Source organism: Ambystoma mexicanum, chromosome 5q (assembly GCF_040938575.1).
Source record: "Ambystoma mexicanum isolate Mex_15411 chromosome 5q, UKY_AmexF1_1, whole genome shotgun sequence".
Taxonomy (NCBI): Eukaryota; Metazoa; Chordata; class Amphibia; order Caudata; family Ambystomatidae; genus Ambystoma; species Ambystoma mexicanum.
Window position 1 is genome coordinate 160,773,801 of NC_090933.1, and position 20,860 is coordinate 160,794,660.

General features: G+C 44.9%; 1 protein-coding gene across 2 annotated transcripts in view; it reads right to left on the reverse strand.

Moving 5' to 3' along the window:
• Positions 1 to 20,860, reverse strand: part of LAMA1 (laminin subunit alpha 1) — a 679,286-nt gene that overhangs the window by 320,938 nt on the left and 337,488 nt on the right. For both annotated transcript variants that reach the window (XM_069620697.1, XM_069620696.1), the window contains exons 20-23: positions 15,191 to 15,297; positions 13,292 to 13,472; positions 8,645 to 8,781; positions 2,070 to 2,306 (exon numbers count right to left, since the gene is read on the reverse strand). In XM_069620697.1, coding sequence (XP_069476798.1) covers positions 2,070 to 2,306; positions 8,645 to 8,781; positions 13,292 to 13,472; positions 15,191 to 15,297 — 662 coding nt within the window. The remainder of the gene's footprint in view (positions 1 to 2,069; positions 2,307 to 8,644; positions 8,782 to 13,291; positions 13,473 to 15,190; positions 15,298 to 20,860) is intronic.

A 20,860-nucleotide genomic window follows, 5' to 3' on the forward strand; every position in this document is an offset into this window, starting at 1 on the left:
TGATCTCACATAAGGAAAGTATAGGCAGGATAGAAATTATCCCCCTATCCTGGTAACATTATGTTAGCACAGATTGCTGAAGGGATACACAGTATCCCTTTTCTCACTTCTCTTGTAACGTTTTATTTACAGTGACAAGTGTATCTGAGTAGCTGGTGGCAATGGATGTTTTCTACCCATGTTTGTGAAACTTACATCGCAAGCTGTATTGACAGCGCAGTAAAGGACAAATGGGCCAGCTTTGACATAAAATGGTGCCGGTCTTCATTTTTTCGCCAATTCACAAAGACTTGTCCTTTCTTGAGCCATCTTCTGCCGACCTGGGTGGGGGAGATCTTTTGCCTTCAACAGGTTTCCATGGGAAAATCCGCCGTAGGCGCCAGTGTGACTGGGAGGACAAGAAGCTGGGAGGACACCGAAACCCCATGCCGCCCCCCTTCCCCTTCATTACTACACCTACCCAAAGCCTCCCCACTCCCTGTTTACCCCTTAACCCATAAATACCCATATTTTTCAAAAACATTTCGGAGTAATAACTTTGTAGTAAATTACCACAAAGTAATTTCTGTTGATAAAGCAACGGGATACCATTTCTTCTACCACCTCCTGAAGTTCTCCTCCTATCAGCTCCTCGTGTTTCTTCTTCCCTTGCTGTCTTCCGCTACCGCCACTCCTCCCATCTCTCTTTACGCTTCTCTCAGAGCCTCCTTCCAGAAACGCCAACTCGCGCTAACATCCTGCCACAATCTTCTCCAAAAGCCCAGTTCTCCTCTTCATGACATGGCCATTTTATACGTTTAGTTGTTCCCTGGGACCGCTATGGGTGTTAGTGTCTGCACATGACTTAGCTCATTGATGCTGCTGTTTGATTGAGTGCTGTGGTATTGCCCCCCCGCCCCCACAGGTGTAGAATATGGCTGATTGAGTAATCTAAAAAGCAGCTAGACTGTAGCTTTAAGAAGCTGTCAATGTGCATTTATGCATGCATGCTGGTGATTACGGACACGAGCTGAAATGTGTCCACAGTAAGTATTGTCAGTGCCTTAGGGTGATAGTTTCTGGTGAGGTTGTTTACGGCATCTTGTTGAGCCTGGATTGTGTGTCTTGTAGCAAGCAAGGCTTTAAAATGGCCAGCAACATCTTTGTCTGGAATGTAACTGTGTCCTACCCATTGACAGGGGCTGGAGCGGTGGAGGGATTTGGAAGGGGGGAGGGGGGCGAGTTCTGCCCTTGCTTCGCCTGATGCCATCATTTCCATCAGTCACCCCAATAGCGGCCCCATCATAAGGCTGGGGCATTAGCCACAACAAATACACATGTACATTGTGCACACATATTTTCGGAAGGAAATAATAAGACTGAAGAAATTAGAGAGACATGGCTTGATGTTTGTTACATTGCATTTAGACCTTAGATAGAGGATCTCAGTTCGTCCCGGGTTCAACTGATGCTAGATATTTCTCAGCCAAGACTTTTTAGAGTTGGGGCAAGAGGAGACCAGGCTATATTGGTCCGGGTGACTTGAGAAGAACATACAGTTTTGAAAATGGGACACAAGAGAAATGGATAATATGTGCAAGGCATCAACAATCATTGAGAAAGATGACATTTTGGCAATTCTTTGGTAGAAAGCTTCTTGGGTTCCATATGCAGAGGGAGAAAGAGAGAGCGGTAGGCAACGGTGCTAGCCATTTAATGTTGAGGTCACTGGCACAGACCAAATTACTTTTGGGGCTCAATGCGGGAGAAACGAGTTACACCAGAGCAGGGCGACAGAAAATGAAAGAAGAGAGTAAAGATGAAAGGAGTATATAGGGGAAAAGATAAAGGGCACATACAAAAATAAGATTCAATTAGTACATGGGAAAAGATTAAAAGGCATATGAGGAAAGAAAGAAAGAAAGAAAGAAAGAAAGAAAGAAAGAAAGAAAGAAAGAAAGAAAGAAAGAAAGAAAGAAAGAAAGAAAGAAAGAAAGAATATAATCTGCATGCTTTAGACGAAGAGGGGAACAGACGTATATACGTATAGCAGTGTAAATGTGTACTGGTAGTATGAATCAAACATTTACCTTACAAGAACAGGTACCAGAATCCTCCTCACAGCTACAGAGTGCCTTTTTCTCATCACACCATTCCTTCTGTGTCCCCTTGGCATCACATTCACAGGGAACACAGTCGGGGTGTCCTCTGAAGCCAAAGGCACACCTGTCACAGTTTGCACCTCCAAAAGCATTGCTGCATTCGCACTGGCCAGACAGAAGGTCACACTGGAGATTGGTCGAACCAATTGCACTACAATTGCAGGCCTAAAAATGTGAACAAAAGAGGAAGGCTTTATTAAGAGGGAAGAGCATGTGAATCGTTCATAGTCGAGGTTGCGTCTGCAAGATTATTTTTGGGGGGATTGTGGCAATTGATGCCCTTCAAGTGAACTGTTGAAAGCGCTGTTGAAAAACAACACTAGCGTGGGGCTTTGTAGGGCCATCCTTGTTTTTTATACTTGGTCTAACCAAACTCTCCCTGGGTAGCATAGGTTGAGCAGTAATGCTTGGTCTTAGAAGATGTGCGGTTTAGCATGTAGGTACATTTATCAAAACCTAACATTATTCAAGTAATGGAGGGCCACACAGCAGTATCAAAATCAACTTTTTGTTGAGCCAAAAACAAATGCAGGTAAAAAACCAAGGACACTAAATACTTCACACTGTTATCTACACATATTGTACCCAATAGGTAGACCCAAAGAGGACTGCACAATACTTTACAATTACACGCGATTATACGCAATAATGCAACACCGTACCACAACTGCTTTAAGTAAAGTGGGGAGAAGAAAAGTGGTTAAACAAGTTTAAATCAACATCTATTTTAATTATGAGACAGTTTTAAAAAACGTAAGAAATCTAGCTCTAACCACATAAGTAAGTGCCCTAGTGTATTAAAAGTACCGTTCACAGCTAAGTACCTGGTAAGGGATTTGGGAAGTCACAAAAGTCCCCCTGAAATAAGACATAGCTTAAGTCAACAGCTAAGTTCTTTAAAAAATACCAACAGACTAGATAAAATCAGCGTCTATAGAGGGAAAGGGGGTCACTCCGAATTCTTACACAAGCCTCCCCCCTAGATTTCAGCTGTGAAGAAGATGAGTTCTATATTCAAGGAGGAGAAGGATGGAAGAATAGGCAAGGAGGGGTGCACAGTCTGGCCTCGCAGCCATGGAGGACCAGTGCGAGTTTAAAGAGATCTAGTATGGCTGCTGTCAGGCACCCAGACCAGGTAAAGCCAGAACACATGCCCCCGCCTCTTTTGGCTGTTACGGAGGTCTACTGTGATGGTGTGTGTAGGGCTGATTCTCCTTCGCAGTTCAGTGTCTAAGAGGAGGAAAATAAAGACGTGGGCCCGGAGCCTCGAATCCTTTTAAGTTCAATGGTCTTGAGTGTCTCCGATCTGACTCCTCCCCCCCATATACTCCTCACTGCTTCACAATGGCATCAACTCCACGTGCTGGCAAGTAGATGTTGACAGTCTCACGCCAGCAAAATAGCTCAGTGAGGTAAGGGCGTGCTTTGGCATCTGTGTTCAGCCTGTAGGGCAGCACCAACTCATCCATTCATGTATCCAAGGTTGATGATCGGAGGTGCTAATATTACAGTGCTTAGACACAGGAGGAGTCCGGCAGTAAGCAAGGTATAATGATATGCTAAGACAATTATCTTCTGTGCTATCTATGGTGGAGGCACATCTCGCTTGCTTCCATTTTCGTTTAACTTTTATTGGATAGTTAGTTTTTAGGGAAATGATCCCTTTTTGCAACTTTCAATCCAGTGATTTCAATGGCAGCCCCAACATAACTGTGAATGACTTGGTGTCGGGGCTGATTTTGTGGTGAGTGTGGTCTTTTTATCCTCACCCACCTGCTCAACTCATTTATTTTAGGTGCACTGGTCAATCCATAAAGCTACCAGCAGTGCAGGGAAGAGTGTTTCTCCCATTATCTTGTTCTTCCATTGTCTTTACTTTGTAACAATAGCCACCTTCGATGGAGTCTGACAGGGACACTCGGTGGTCCTTTTACTTTTACTCGAGCAACATGTTTGTTACCTTTTGGGTGCACACCTGATAGGCCGGTGGCAGTAAACTGTGCTTTCATTTCTTTCAGGTGCACTACTGTACACCATCCTTTTTACCGGGATATTGCCATTTTCAGTACCATACACTCAAAATGGCTGCTCCTCGAGTTTTAAGACCTGTCCTTTTGCCATTTTGTTTATTTGGTCCTATTTTTGCCCGCTCGGCTGGAAACTCCCCATACAAGGTAATGAACTTCCACAGGATTCAGCCTTGGATTGCTGGCAGTGGTGGAACTTTGCTGAAAATGTTGGGGAGGACATGATCTCTAAATTCAAAGGGCCTCTGCCAAATGAGTGGGAGAAAATGGTGTGAGGGGGACAGACACCCCTGTCCCTCCCTAAAATTGAGCCCACGATTCCTCATCAGTGCTTTATGTGACTGGAACTAGTTGAAACTGGGCTTTGGACTGTCTGGTTCCAATATACGTGTCTGTTGCCCGGCAGACATGAGGCAGCTGGCAGTCCATCACTGGACATCAACTACCCATTTGAATAGTGCAAAACATTTCCATTGGTGCGCTACGGAACCCCCAGTCCAACATTTTGGATAAGAAGGGAGGATCTAGAGCCATTCTAGAGGTCATCCACTGGAACCAAGAGTCAGAGGAATATAGACAATTCGGAGGAGAGCCAGAGGTCTGCTTCTGATGAGCAAGCATTACTAAGGCCATCCAGCAGGGGAGCCGCTGAACATTCTCCTGTGACCAGGGAAGACGTTTGTATGTCCTTCCTCTCCTATATTAGTGGGCCTAACCAGTTACATCTCATGCACTGTAGTGCTTCTATTACATGACTTTAGAAGTCTTCATGGAGCATGTTAGGGGCTGACCATCCATCGTATCATTACTGCAACAGACACCTTCTCACCATGAATTCTGAGACTTGGTAGATCCTTGATCTGTGGCACAGGAACCTTGTTGGCTGCAGCAACTGCTCCTACTATGAAGAGGGGCCTGTCTAGAGCTTGTGTTTCACCACCACAAAGTGTCACGAGGGGTTGTCCCTTGCTATGGGGTGCTTGTCCAAGATCACCTGTCCTGTGTCCAGCTGGGGTATCTCCATGAAACCATGTGTGATCCGGGAAACTGGAACCACCACTATCCAGACCCAAACAGAACAGCTACTCAGCCATGGCGCCCGCAACCCCTGGAATACCTGCAACACGTTCAGTTATGTGAGCAATTAGCCCCAGTGATCCTTACTTACCTGGGTATGGTAGTTAGCAGAATCAGAGTTCAGGGGCTGAGTGTTCATATCACCTTTATTGCGTTCAACCCCTACCACTCCCATTAACTGACTGTGGGTGGTGTAGTTCAGTTTAGGAATTCCTCGCTGCGGACCTCTGTGTGTAAGCCCTTTAACCAAGCACGATTAAAGGGCTTCCCGCTGCATGTTAGCTCTTTACTCTGAAATGGCCAACCCAACCCTCCTCCTGTTTCAGAATAAAGAGACATCACGCAGCAGACTTAGCCAAAGTGCTGCTCGGTTACACAGCTGACTTCAGGTGTCAGGAAATCCGAAATGCTGACCCCTGCAGGCAGCCATGTAACTATGCAGCGCTCGGCTAAATGACTGCCTGAGAGCTCGACATGGCTGGGGCTAGTTGGGGTGAGCCGCTGCAGGGCGCCGATTCAGGAGCCCATCTCAGAGACTGCCGGTGCTTGGCCCTGGATGGCTAGCGCAGGCCCACTCAAAGCCATGCGTGTTGGGTCGGCTATCCTATTTCCAAGAACCAACGGTCAGCTTCTACAATGTCAAATGACATTTTGCCCAATTTTCTTTTTGCCAATTTTGCCACTTTTTTTACTGCACAACGGGGTGGAGACTCCTTGCACCCCCCCCCCCCCTTACCACTCACCACCACCCATTCTATATACCTCACCCGAACTTAACATGTATACTTTTGCAGTAATAAAAACAGTGGTAAAGAAAGTGCACTTAAACAAATTCGGGAAAACTGTTATTCGGCAAAAGTGGGTAATACCCTCAAGAAAACAGCTCTGGCTTCTTCCCGGCATTCCAAGCGTCTAAGAATACAGCACACTACTTCCTGTTCCGCCTTGAGGCTATTGCCAGCGAGATATTGCTTTTACAGCCTCTGAGTGAGGTCCATCAAAACAATAGCAATTGTTTGTCATTGGCATGCAGGCAGAGGAGCCAGTCTCAGTGGAAGGAGTGGCTGGCGGGGCCAATCCCTGTAGCCGGCCTGGCAGGCCCTATTCCGAAGGAGTAAGGCAATTTGAAAATAAAACAAAGCATTTGGCAGCCTAAATGCACAGGTTTACATAACAATCATATGCAAAGACGAATTTACAACTCCACGCTATACACAATTATAAAATGAACTTGTCCCAAAGCTTGTTCCCCATACATGAATTACGTAATGTATGTTTTTAGTTAGGGTATTGCTAAAAACACAAATGGATGTAATATATTTTGTTTAATCTAGCACTCAACGTCAGATTCCTCCTCCTTCTAAGCACTGAAAAAATAGCTGGCATATTCACCCAGTTTAATGGTACTCAATGTATCGACCTCAGAAGGAAAAGGGCCTGAGTTGGCTCAATCCTGAGCAGAGCTTGAGAGCGGCAGTCTTACTCTCTTGCGCGGGGCGACTGCTTATGACGTGAACTCTGTGCATTTGTCTGGCGGGACGGCATTGGAAGGGGGTATGTTCCAATGGTGGAGTGCAGCATTTCACACAGTGCTCTATGGCTCTGTATTACCTCAGCACGGTTCCTAGTGATAGCCTCGACATCCAAAGCATCGAATGCAAAAGCCTCGAAAAAGAATGCATTGAAAAAAAACATTCATTTTCCCATTTTTTTTAATGGGGCGGTCGCCCCCCCCAACCTCTGTTTTTTTACCCTTTAAAACCCATTTTAATTTTTTTAAAAACCTTTACCTACAAAAAATGCATTCGAGGCTTTTGCATTCGATGCTATGCATTCGAGGCTTTTGCATTCGATGCTATGCATTCGAGGCTTTTGCATTCGATGCTATGCATTCGAGGGAATCACTGGATACCCCCCAGCACTGCTCCCATCACACAGAGAAGTTGTCCAAATGGTTCAATGTTGCAGTCTGCTGAGGTGGGGATTGGGAGGACCTGTGGCCTCCTCTGTAGCGCATCCAGTGACATCCAGAAGAAGGACTCGAACCTGAGACAGCCTGACTCCACACTCAGTGTCCCAAAGACACGGCCCGGTGTTTAAACGAGCGCGAAACTAAGCCTGAAATCAAAGACAAACACTCGGCAACATGACTGAGCCATAACCCTCAGTAGATGCTTCCACTAAAAGCTGAAAACATGGATAGTCTCTGAACTGGGGAATAGAGCCGTATCCAAGCTCCACTAAGGCGGGACACTGGGATGGCCTCCCACATTAGTGATACAAGTATTCAAGTTTTACTCAGACCCTGGTGAGATGGAGATCAGGCATATATCCCAACTATGACTAGGCTGTCCGCCACAGTCCCCTGTGCTCATCAAAACTGCAACCAGCCCCTCGGGTATATGGTGCACATGGCTGTTTTTCTCCCGAAAATTAGACAAATATTCCCAGCAAAAAAGATAGGCACACGCATGCCCCTTGCTGCTGCCTTCCCTGTTGTGTTGATGTGATAAGACCACAGGCCTCACCATCCATTACACACTAAGGGTTTTCTATAATTATGCTGATCTGAAGAGGGCCTTAAAGAATTAAAACAAAGATTTTCATTTTTAGTAATTACTGGGCACGAAGAGAATATAAACACATGTTTTTTAATGTAAATATATTTCTTTGCCTAAAAAAAAATGACAATGAGGGCTACAGTTTCACGCCCTAAAAATCCTTTTATTCCCAACTTCTCACACTAAACTACTCCCACTTTGAAATCCCACCGGAAGCCGGGATAATCATCTTATGAGCCACACACTCCCCCTATATAAAAATTGCAAGACAATATGCTGCTTAGAGAACTCCAAATACAATATCTGATGTCATCACTAAACTGCAAGTCCCGCCCACCTCAATTGCTTTAGGAATATTGCTAGAAAAGAATGTGCCAAGCCGCGGACCAAGCAGCTGCAGGTACTGTAACATGTGCATTAGAAAAAAGGACCCTGGGAGTCCAGTCCATCAACACTACACGTATGCAGTGCACCAGAAACAACCCTGCCAGATTGTGACCAACAGCCATAAATGGACCATCAGAATCAGGTGACTCTTCCAACCTATGCTCCCTACACATCTCCTGCACGCTGAGGGACACAGGTTTGCATGCACAGCATTTGTTTTGGAGGTGGGGTGCTCGACTGATGGGAGGCAAAACATGTGCATCACTAAGCTGCAAGTATTTGACAAGCAAGCCCAGCGTTAAGATGTCAGCGCGATCCATTATAGTGCCCCTTCCAGGGAAATGGCGGCTTCAGGCGCTCCATTGCCTATGCATAATGGCAGCCTTTCACGCTACACCGCTTTGGGGTGATTCGTCTGCAGGCCACAACGCTTTTGCTCGCATCCTATTACCTTGCACCCCAGCGCCGGGTTGTGGCCCCAGTAGTTGGCCTCACAGAGTTCACATTTCGGGCCCAGTGTATGTGGAGGGCAGATGCAATGGCCGGTTCCGGGATCACAATTGTTCTGGGTGTGAGCACAGTCACAAGCTGTAAGAAAAGACAAACAATGGCATTATAAACATGCGGGAGAATGCATGCCACAGCACAGAGCAGAACGCGACGGCCAATCACGGTCACCGGGTCTCCTTATTTCCCTTTACTGGCTTTTACCAGATGGCCCAGCACCCATCTGAGCACCGGCTCGCTCAGCCTTTCCCATTCCAAACCTTACCCTACTTACTCCCTTTCACCACGTTCTGCTTATATGCGGAAGGGCAGGTCGGGCACAGCTCTGAAGCATATTTCCTCCCACTGCCGTATTGGGCAGGGTACAATCAATGGGACTTGAGGCGTTTAATACCATCTCCGTGTTCTACATACATGCCAACTCGTCCCATTCCATTCCATTCGTGAGATGGTAGTCCAGACCTGATTTTTGATTGCGCTCTGGGACATATAATGGAGAAATCCAGCACCATCAGCCCCAGAAAGCAAAAGTGATCCAAGAATGCACCAACTCCTCCCGAATAGAATGTGGCATGTATGGTTAGGACCTAAGGATGGTTTAGTGGCATAAGGAAAAGGGAAAATAAAGGACGAACATAAGTCCTGACATTAATGAGCTTAAGAGTTTTTATCGCTCCAATTCCGACCACACATGCTAGCGACACTCATGAATTCTAGGAGATTTGCAGACCCATTTGTAATACCAAATTGGATCTGGGTTAAGCATTGGGGACAGAACCGCGTTCTCCGCCCAGTGTGCGCCTGCTCTGCTCCAGATGCACTGCATGCAAGGGGACACCTGGAGTGTGGGTTTTGGTTTAAGATAGAACGGATATTTTTGTGCTTGCAGTCTGGAGTCAGGTTTAGTTTCGTTTTTGTTGAGGCTCTAAAAGCCATAGGCATTTAAGCGCTCGCTCGGTCTAGCTGACGCAGAGTCAACAATGGCTAATAAGTATGCCATACCCGGACATCTAGAGGTAATCAACGCCATTGCTTGCTAGCATGCATAAAGCAAGCCCGGTCCAGCCCAAGAGCCAGTTTGCAGGGCCGGTCTGAGGCCAGATTGCACCCCAGAGAAGAAGCATCCGTGGCGCCCCACATTCCCCAAAAATAACAAGACATTGAACCTTACAAATGTAAATAGGTCACTCACTAAAGAACTAGATGGAAATACAATACAAAATGCACACAGTAGATACTAGGGGCCCGATTCATAGAATATTTTCCAGGTTCAAGGTGACTTTGCACTGCTGAGAAGTGACTTTGCACGGCCGACACAAACCCTGATTCATGGAACCGTGCAAAGTGTATTTGTGCTGTGCAAAGTCATTTTGCAGTTTAAAATGACTTTGCGCAGCAAAAATACGCTTTTCACGGTTCTATGAATCCGGGTTTGTGTGGGCCGTGCAAAGTCACTTTTAAGCAGTGCAAATTCACTTTGAATCGGGAAAATATTCCACAGTGTCAGCAATATGTTACCTGTATTATGTGTTCATAATACATATATAAATGTATAAAACAGAGTACTATTAAAAGCCAAGCGTAAGCACACACTGCACCAAATGTTGCTTTTAAGATAAAACGAAGGCCAGCAGTTGACAAATCTGGACTTGCAGAGGCTGCACGTGCTAGGCTTCGGACGCGCGGCTGCTGGCAGCAGCACCTTGTAGGACGGTGCTCGATGCTCAAAGAGAGAATTTGTTTTCCAGCACCTACTTTCATGCAACTATAAATAATGTATGGCAGCATTACTTTGGCGCCCCCTATTAGCTGGCACCCCAGGCAACTGCCTGGATTGCCTGATGCAAAGACTGGTCCTGCCACTTCGTAATGGCATCTGAGAGAGCTTGTGGGAGGGTATTTCTTAAAGTGGTTCTTGATATACTGTGAACACTTTCCATTATAGTGCAAAGAAGTTGGGCCTTGGGCTTGAAACTACTCTTGCGCTTCACTCTTTTGTCATTTGAATTCATTTTGAGCAGCGTGTTCACGGGTGGTTTAAGGCGCAGCCCACACCTCCTTGGAATGTAGTATGAAAGTGAACCCGGATACCTTGCGCTATTAGTTAAAGAGATGGATATCTACAACACAGATTTTCCAAAACTTGTATTGGTTTTATTAGTGCGAAGAAGACATGTGGTCTTGAATCATCAGCCGATACGTGTTTTGACCTCAAGGGTCCTTTTCAAGGCTAAAGCAATATTGATTAGAGCCCATCTGGGATTCGCTGGGCTAAGTTGGTTCTATTCCTGGTTAGGCTGGTGCATGTGTTCGAGACGCCGTGTACAGTGACACGCTTCTGGATCCGACTCTGCCTTGAAAAGGACCGTTGATGTTGAAACGCGTGTCAGCTGACGATTCAAGAGCACGTGTCTTCTTCACACTAATAAAACCACTACAGGTTTTGGAAAAACTGTGTTGTAGATATCCATCTCTTCAATTAATGGCACAAGGTACCGGGGTTCACTTTCATGCTACTGTCCATTATAGGCTTTAAAGGCTAATGTGAGAAGTTTTAATTTAATTCTGGTCTTGATCGGTAGCCAAAAAAGTTTCTTCTGGTTGGGGCGTATGTGAAGATGGAAGTGGATCATAAAAGATTATGCGGACAGCTGAGTTTTGTAACACTTGGAGGGATTTAACTGCGTACATTGGGGGCCTAGCACAGAGAGCATTACAGTAATCCAGGCGCAAGCCAATTATGGCTCTTGCAAGTGCAGCGTAATGGTGCTCTGGGAGTAATGGACCTAACTATTTCAGGTACAAACTACTGAGTTAATGTGAGGGGCCATGGAATGACTAGAGTCAAATTTAAGACCCAGAGTTTTAAACTTCTGTTGAATGGGTATGGAGCATCCTAATTAGGTGATGTTTGAGAATCCAGCAGGGGTGGGGCAATTTTTTTTATTTGGTAAAACGAGTAAGAGTTCTGTCTTATAGGAGCTAAGCCCAAGACAGTTGTCCAAGATCCATTTTTCTACCGTGTACAAAAATTCCATGTATTTTTGTGACTTGAGATGACAAATCCTTCCCAAGTATAAAGACAAAAGTTGGGTGTCGTCAACAAAGTTTTGTAAAGTAATGTCAAATTTCAATAGAAGATCATAAAGAGGTTTTAGGTAAATATTGACTATTAGTACCCAGTGAGGGTCAATGAGCTTGTAAAACACAAGCTAATTGGCCCTCGCCCGGGCCTTACCTGCTTCGGAAGGCTCAGAGCAGTGAGTGGTTTCCGCGACTGGCTACCATGGAAAGGGAGAAAGGACTAGATGTAGTCCCTTCTCCCTTTCCATGGCAGACATTTTTTTGTTTACTTTTTTTCATATTGGTTTTAATGGCCGCCATGGAAAGGGAGAAGGGACTACACACAGTCCCTTCTCCAACGTGCCCATTTTTTTTGCTTTTTTTTCTCAAGTCGAGAAACGCGTTATTTCTCGACTCGAGAAAAATTGCAATTAGTACACTGGTACAACATGCCAGGGTAACAATGGCAATATGACCCTCGGAGGGGAACACCTAAAATAATTGTGTTTACCCATGGAAAGAGCCCTAGTGTGGGTCCTGAAAGTATTATAACATCACAGTAGAATCACTCAGAGGGTACCAGTGAGTAATTCTCTTTTGTAAATTAACTTGATTAGTGAATAAATGGGTAAGGGTTAGTAATAGTTATTTAATTGTATACTTTTAGGAAGACAGAATTAAGAATTCTGCTGAAGAGGGACAAAATAAGTAAGAAAGAAACTAACTAACATACTGGAAGAAGAATTGGAAGCCAGTATCTTACATCTGTCTTGCCTTAAAGAACTGCACTTGTGTGTTTAATTTTTTGCCAATTAGATATGAAACTAATGTTTGTTTTTGGTTAGAAATTATATATATCATACGTATTTATTGTTTTGTCATTTCATTGAAACATTATAATGAAATAGCTGTTGATGTTTTTCTTACCTAAAAAGACAAGGAAGGTAATGTCTTAAACAGTGTATGTTTAGATTGTATTAATAAAGGAAGGTTGATTCCGAGAACGAGTTCCACTGTGGGTCCACATCTAAATGATATGCATCTAAGTAATTTCTTGCAAGAATTACCACTGGCTACCTAAGGCTCAGAACTCATTTTTTTCAAGAACACTTTGACAATAAGAGAGGCGTTAATCTTGAGAAGACAAGTGACAAGGCATGAACGAGAAAATGATTACAGCAAAAATCAATGACCACTTTAAAAAGAAATAAAAGTCTATGGCCGTCCTGACTAACTCTATAGCTAACCTGGGCATCATGTGAACACTTGCCACTATTTACCGATGCATCTTGCCAATGGACGACCCTACAAGGCACCAAACATCTCAAGAACTTGTTATCTTAAACGTGCAGAATCTTTCCTTACAAATTGGATATTAGCTTCCACGGTCTTTGTAAAGCTTGAGAAAAGGAGGGCATCGCAAATTATAGCTATGGGGCCAGATTGCCTAACAATCATGCACGCGCATATGCCTTTCTTTAAGGGGGAAAAAATAAAAGTATGTACAAAAAATGAATTGCAAACTTACGTGTGCAGCCGCCATCTTGGAATGCATAAAATCCATGCGCGCAGGCATCGCACTTCTCCCCAGAGACGCTGGGGGCGCAGTGGCACTGCCCTTCATCACTGCAGTCCCCCGAGAGCGATCCAGCCGTGCTGCAGTTGCAGGAGAGGCACCCCTGGCCTGTCGTCAAGCCATAATACCCAGACTGCGGGGAGAGACAGGAAGCACCTGAGTCACATGCACTGTATATTCCAGATGCACAAAGAGTTTAAAGGCAGTGCACGCTCTCAACTATGATTCATACGCATAAACATCTGCCAAGCTCCCCCAGGACCAGGAGTGCTATTCGACAAGGTAGGACACGTGCTTAACATGCTTTGCATTAGCCCCATAGCTCAGAGGACATCCCCTAAACTAAAACGCAGTCTTACAATACCCATGTGTACTGTGCACACATCCTGGAAGCGCCGCTCGTATAAACCTTGTTCTGTTCATGACATATCATAGACCCATTGGAGCCATCTGGCGTTTATCCGCGCTCTTGAGTAGAGCCTAGGACATGCCCGGGACGGGGCCCTATCCAGTAGCAGAAGAGTGCGAGAGAACAGCTTTTGAACAGAGAAAAACATCAGTAAAAGAGTTTGCCAGAATGAAGGGTGGAAAACCTAAAGTAAAAAATAAAAGATATGAAAAATTGTACGGTTTCACAAATCTCAAATAAGTTTTGTAGAAAAGGTTGACGCTCAATGTCGTGCAGGCATTTTGATGCCTGACTGACTGCTTTGAGAGGTCTAGCAATACGCTCAGAACGTGCACTCAACCCTTTTTTCACCACGTCTGAGGCTGAACGCGGAAGTCCCGGTGAAACTGTTGCAGTAAATATGGAGACATAGTGCAGACAAGCTCTCCCACAGGCTGACAACCAACCGCCAAAAGTGGAGCAACTACAAAGTGGGCGACTGCTCACAGGGTCAGAATAATCTAGCAGTCACTGAGACAGTCCAAGGTGCGGCCATTAGGTCCACCGGGACGCGCAAATTTCCTTGTGGACATATGTTTTTAGACTGAAATAGACATTCCTTAAAATTGGCAGATATATTTCCTTTGGGGAAGGTGCTAAGAGCATCAAATAAATAAATAAATGCTGCGTGCGGAACGACTCGAACGTGGAAAAGAATACAATGTCAGTCAGTGCTATTCAGTGGCCTGTGCCTGCCGAGCCAACATCCTAAGATTCCTTTGCCTACAGAGAAGTAAAGACGAGGGAATTTTAGAGTGGAGAGGTGGAGGTTGGGGACAGGGCCTGTGCAAGGTAGACCTGATTATAAATGAACGACAGAGCAAGGGCAAGGCGCTCTTGGGGTGGCGAGAAGTCCGAAGCGGCAACTGGACACAGTCCATAGGCAGAAGTTTCTAATGGCCTTATTGCCCGGCACGGCGGGCGATATCACCCGTTATAGGCCATTCCGTAGTCCCTTTCGTTACCGCTACAGGACGCAGTGGTTCACAATGCAACAAGACGCCTGGCAGTTTCAACTGCAAATTCTTCCCTTATTTCTAAAACAGAAGCTTTGTGTGCTTAACATCCGGACGGCGAGAGCACTGCTCACATTCCCTAGCTGCGATGCAATGTAACTCACCGCCGCAATTATTTTAGCTTCTCGTGGCTTTAATTAAAGCATCCACCTTGGCAGTTTTTCAGAACACAACAACATGGGAACACGATGGATAGATAAATAGTGTGCCAGCATCTTAAGAAAGGCAAGATGTGTCAAGCAGTCTGTTCATTTTCCCTGGGGGCTCTGCTGCAAGGAAGCAGACGTTGCTCCAAGTCTTTGCTTCGTGGAGGAAAGGCTAAACTTTCGCGGGACTCTTTTTTTTTTGTTGTTGCTGATGCTGCTTGTGTTGTATTTCATTTCTTACCAGGCACTGGTCGCAACGCTGTCCAATCACGTTTGGCTTGCATTCACACGTGCCCGTCTCATGATGGCACGTGCTGGAGTACGAGCTGTTCGCGTGGCAGGCACAAGCTGGTACAGAGGAAAGAGACAACAATATCACAGCCGTCCACCCTCAATGAAGGAAATGTTAAACTCATTGAACATTCATTTTAAAAGTGAAAGAAACTCAGGTCTATACTACGTGCACAAAAAGTGTGCAGCATATACTATATATACTGCCACGGCTAGCCAGACACATTATCCCAAAAGCAAATCGGTTAAAAAGACATCATTCAAAGAACCAAAAAGGTACACGTTTCCATATTGGTAATTAAATATTACATATACATACATATTTGACCTGTAGTTGCCATAGTTGAAAACAATCACGCAAGTAAAAAAAAAGCATAGAAGATGCACGTTTGACATGCCCTATTTCTAAGAAAGGACACCATTTTCACACAGGTGACCTGCACTTTTTCAGTGGGCTATGCAGCAGGGCAAAGGATGTGCTTCCCTGTCTCCTTGCAAACGTTTCTAGGAGCAGTGTGCGCCCCTGATGCTAATGCACAATGGGCAACCAGCACCTAGGCGGGTGCTTAGGCTGCCCTTTCCCAGATACAGGCACCTATCATTGTGAAGTGCTTAACAAAGAAAAAAGACCAATTTGTATCACTGTTTGCAAAGATAGAAATGCAAGTGGGACAGCAGCAGTCCAGACCGCCGCCTCCACACTTATATAAAATGCACCGAGGAGTCCGAAATTACAGTCTCTTGTCTTGCTCATTCTGCAGGGGAATGCGGAAACATACAAAACCTGTGACTCTAAAATGCCGATTGCGCTTTTACTGCGCGGTTGGCATTTTAGAGTATGCCGACTCCCATTACTGGGACCAAGTGGAGCGGGAGATGTGGGGGTGTCCCCCGCTCTCCTTGGTCACAGTAATGGGAGTCGGTTGTTGCAGGGTGTCCTCCTGCTTACTATTACGGAAAGATGGGGACATGAAAAAGAAAACTTTAAAAAAACATGCTCTGCAGCGTCAGCACAGCCCCACGCAAGTGGGAGGAACGGATGCTGCAGGGGTACAAGGGAGTCGGCGGCACACACAGAAGTGCACCGCGGTAAAGGTAAGTGGGGTGGGGGTTGGAGTATTGCGGGGGGAAAGTGATCTATCTGATCACTGGGCCGCGCAGTAATTGGTATCGTCATTTTCGTCTGCGCAGTTACGGGCAGCGCAATCATGATATAGATTCAGGAAATGCTTTGGTTTTCTGTGTATTACAAATTGCATTCCATATCTCAGTTAGGTGGGCACTTTCAAACGTTCAAAACTCTCTGCCGTGCATCACACATTCCAATACCCTTTGTGAATAGGGTGTATGTTTTTGTGGCACAAATAAAGGGAAATGCCCTAGCGCATCCCTTTATTTGTGGCAGAAAATCTTTTGAGGAACGGACCCAATGAGTATAATGGCTGTATAACACCAGACTTTAATATTTCAAAGTGGCAAGAGAAAGAGAAGGCACAGTGTTAAGATGCGTCTTCAGAAGCCAGCCCGTGGGCAGAGTCTGCGAGGCCACCCGGCTCTGGTGAACACAGAAAGGCACTAATGCTTAGCCAAACTCTACCTGGGTAGCGTGACTGAACAGCAAGGCTTAGCATTAGGACGTGTAGGAGCACTGAAAGGTTCAGTTAAGCACACACAGAGCACTCTTATGAATGCACGTTAGGAAGAATGCATAGAAATACTGTTATTTATTTAGGCCTTAGGAAACCCTTATCAATGAAAAATCACAATTAAGTAACTGCCTCACTGACATCAAATCCAGGATGACATCCCACTTTCGTACCCTGAACGCCGGGAAAACTGAAGTTCTATTTTTTCCAGCTAATGTCTGCCCCCCTCCTTCTCCGCCTCCTTCCATTCTCTTTCCTCCCTCCCATCTCCCTATCTACCCCTCTGCCCGCAATCTTGGTCTCCACTTTGACACTAATCTCTCCTTCGCTCAACACATCTCTCTTACTTCCCGGGCCTGTAGCTTCTATCGATACAACGTATGCAAAATTCGTCCCTTCTTTACTTTCCACGCCACTAAACTACTAATATCTTCCTTAATCTTCTCTCGATTTGTCTATTGCTCCGTTCTCTTCTTTGTCCTTTCTTCCTCTCGTCTAGCCCCTCTTAAATCAATCTACCATTCTGCCATCCATTCTCTCTGTCTTCTTTCCCATCAGGACTCTATCTCTTCATCCCTTACTTCAATGGGATGGCTTTCCTTTCACTCTCAACTCAAGTACAACTTACTCTGTCTTGTCTTCAAATCTCTCTACGGACTTGCCCCCTCTTATCTCGCATTCCTCCTCACCTTCTATTCTCCCTCTCGTTCTCTCCGCTCTGCTGATCACTTCTTACTTACTGTACCGCACGCCCCTTGTGTACAATCATGTTTCCGATCCCTCAAACATCTTACTCCTCTTCACTGGAACCTTCTCCCTCTCTCTCTCTGCTCTATTTCTTCCTACTCCTCCTTCCGCTCTTCTTTAAAAATGCACCTACTTCAGTCACCTGACTGTTCACGGCTGATTCTGAACACTGTCCCACACTGCACGAGTTTGTATTACTGACTGTTTCTTTGTAAATTGTTCTGCATATTGTTCTTTGCTACATGATTCTAAAATGGTCTCACATTGCTTATGTTATGTAATGCATATTGTTCTCTATAAAGCGCTATATAAAATTCAATAAATACAAATACAAAGTAACACACATTGTAGCATTCACTACTACCATAAACACAGTCGCTTTGTTGTGCTCTGCTAAGAGCACTAACACTTCACTTTTAGAACAGGGGTAAAGCCGTTTCAGAATACTGTGGAGTAGTAAAGCAAGTGAATAAAAAGAACCAGGTAAGTAACCACCAATTACAGTACTAATGTGCTGAAAATAAAGGAGTTAGAAACACCATGCAATGCTTTATAAATAAAGCACTATGCCTTAAATAGTCCTTCCCTAGCCAGAAAGGACTGGACCGAGTGCCCTGACACTGTTTTCTTAGAGTCTGAGTTGGCAAAGCCAAGAGGCCCTTTTTAAGTGTCTCAAAGTTAGTAAACAATTGAAAAAAAGTTCTTAGCGGGCTCTCTCTCAATTCAGCCACCTCAGGGGAAGCACAGGGGAGGATACTTGACCAGAACACCACCATTTACCGTCAGGCAAGGGAGAGGTAGTCAAAGGACTTTACATCTGTTAAACACTACTGAGATGGGGGTGGGGAGGCAGAACAGGTATGCATACACACCCGATACTCGGATTCACTCAGGGACTACTCTAGAAGTTCCTGAAATTACTTGGACCCCTATCATTTCTTTGTGTCATCGCATCTTCTCCTTATGACATCACTTTGCACCTGTCCAATTTCATTTACAGTTCTTCGATATTCAGTGGTGTCTGCAAATCTCCTGCTACCACTTCAGCTCGAGGGTACATTTGGTACGGTTGTCTGAGTGCATAACGTCTCTCATATACTCAATGCATTATTGGAATGATACCTGGTGTCATGCACATGGTCTTCTTGTTCTTTATCCAGTACGTCAGAGGTGAGGAAGCAGGTTCTATCAATGACATACACGTCTGCTTCTCTACAGTGGTGTGCACAAGTTCAGGGTAAGGGCTACGTCAGTGCCACAAAGAGGTGATGTCTGAAGGTAAAGAATTAATCTTCACCTCATGAATAGCACTGGGTAATTCTCCGGGCCATACTGCTTCTGCCTGCCAACCATTACAGAAAGGGAAAAGACCAAATGTAAATCAGGCTTGGTTCCACTCCCAAAAGTGGCAGTCCAGCCCAAACTGCGTAGTCACCATGTTCTGGAGGTCTGCCCAGCGCTATGGCAGAGGTTAAGATGAATTCTAATCCTTCCAGCCATCCCCTCTTTTGTTTTGCTTTAGTCTCCCCGAGTTGGACGGGTATGCCCAGATGTGGGTCCTGTAGGGAAAGTGCGGTTACAGATTTTGGCTGGGGCAGAATTTTATCAAAAACTTAGACTCTGACAGCAAGAGGTGTGAGACTCTTGTGTGAGACACTGATGTGCATCTGTTGCGAGTTAGTACTGTGAATTCATATAAGAGAAAGACAAATTAGAACCTAGCTTTGCATGGTGGCTATACCATAGCATGGATTGAGTTGCAATTAAGAATAAGACTAACACTCACTTACCATTAATACCCTAACCTACTAATTCCTTACTAATATTGAAGGCAGATCAATCCATAGCTCACTGGGGCAAAACATTGGTGCACGTTATTGGTAAGAACTGGCCCATTGCATAAGATTGCAAGCAGCGTTGCTTGAAAAATGAAAGAAGTAAAGCTGTTTCTGCAATGAAGATGTGAGCTGAGGAATGTGAAAAGCCACATTTCTCAAAGTAGCTCCATTGTTCATGTTCTGCTGCAGGAAGCCAGAATAGAGAAATGTACATCTTTGGCATCCGTTTGCTGCCCTGATTCTCTGTGGAAAGGCAAGCGCAACATGTCCTCTCTGGAAGATTCTAAAAGTTTGGTCAGAGGAGGTGGTGTCTGACTGGCATGTAACATCACAGTCATGGGCAGGCAATTCTTACACTTTCTGTAGGAAAACATACATCAAGGGGCAGATCACAGAGAGAGGCCTTAAAAAGGAAATGCAGAGAGAGTGGGGGGAATGTGTCTCGGAGGACCTGCTGCCTTTGCTGACTGAGGATCTGGCGGGTGTTTTGCTGGGTTTGTCCTGCTGCAGAGGAAGGAGGGTGCGCTGAGGCACAGGCAGACGTGCTGAGACCGAGAGCACACTGAACCTGTTACTCCCTGAGTCTGCTGGTGTGAATATTTCAAACATTTTATAGGTGAGAATAAAGTACAAGTGAGGTGTGTGTAACTTTTTATAATTACAAACATAGCTATTTTCATGTGTTTTTCTTCACCGTCCAAGTACCAGATCTCAAACCTAACTGAAGGATTTAAGTTGCCAGGGCAAATGCTAAGTTTCAAGGCCAAAGATAGCAGACCCGGGGACAAATATCGCTAATAGGGTGATTGAAGTTCATTGTGGGAAAACAACTCTTTATCGCGGGAAAAGCATTACCATGAAATGTGCTTGTGGTTATGTTTTAGACTGAAGAATAGAATCTGTTGTCAGTGCAAAGGGAAACAAGAGATTGAGATGTGCGCTTTCATTCTTGATTTACAGAGAAGGTCATGTTAAACTCATTGCACTGCACATGTCGTTTAGTATTACTCATATGCCCTTATTGCTTATAAAGTACTTGAAAAGAATTAGATCAGCTTTGGTCTATTTATTGTGTGTTCTAGTTAGTCGTGATGGCATATAGACAGGTAAAAAGCCAAGAAGGTATTTTTACTGCTGCCGATGGTAAAAAGTAAGCTACTCTAAATACGGTGAACTGGGTCAAATATTAAGGAGTAGATTCCCCATATTGCAGTTTCCAGGTGACCTGGTAAGTCTATTCTGAGCCTACACCACAATGAAAAACGACCAATAAATTACCACCAATGAAATACCAATAAACTAGAGAAATTGTACCCTATTGCGCACCAGGTCCAGTTTTTGGCTTGCCGCTTACGATCCCAATGTAGGAATAACACCAGGTAGTACTGT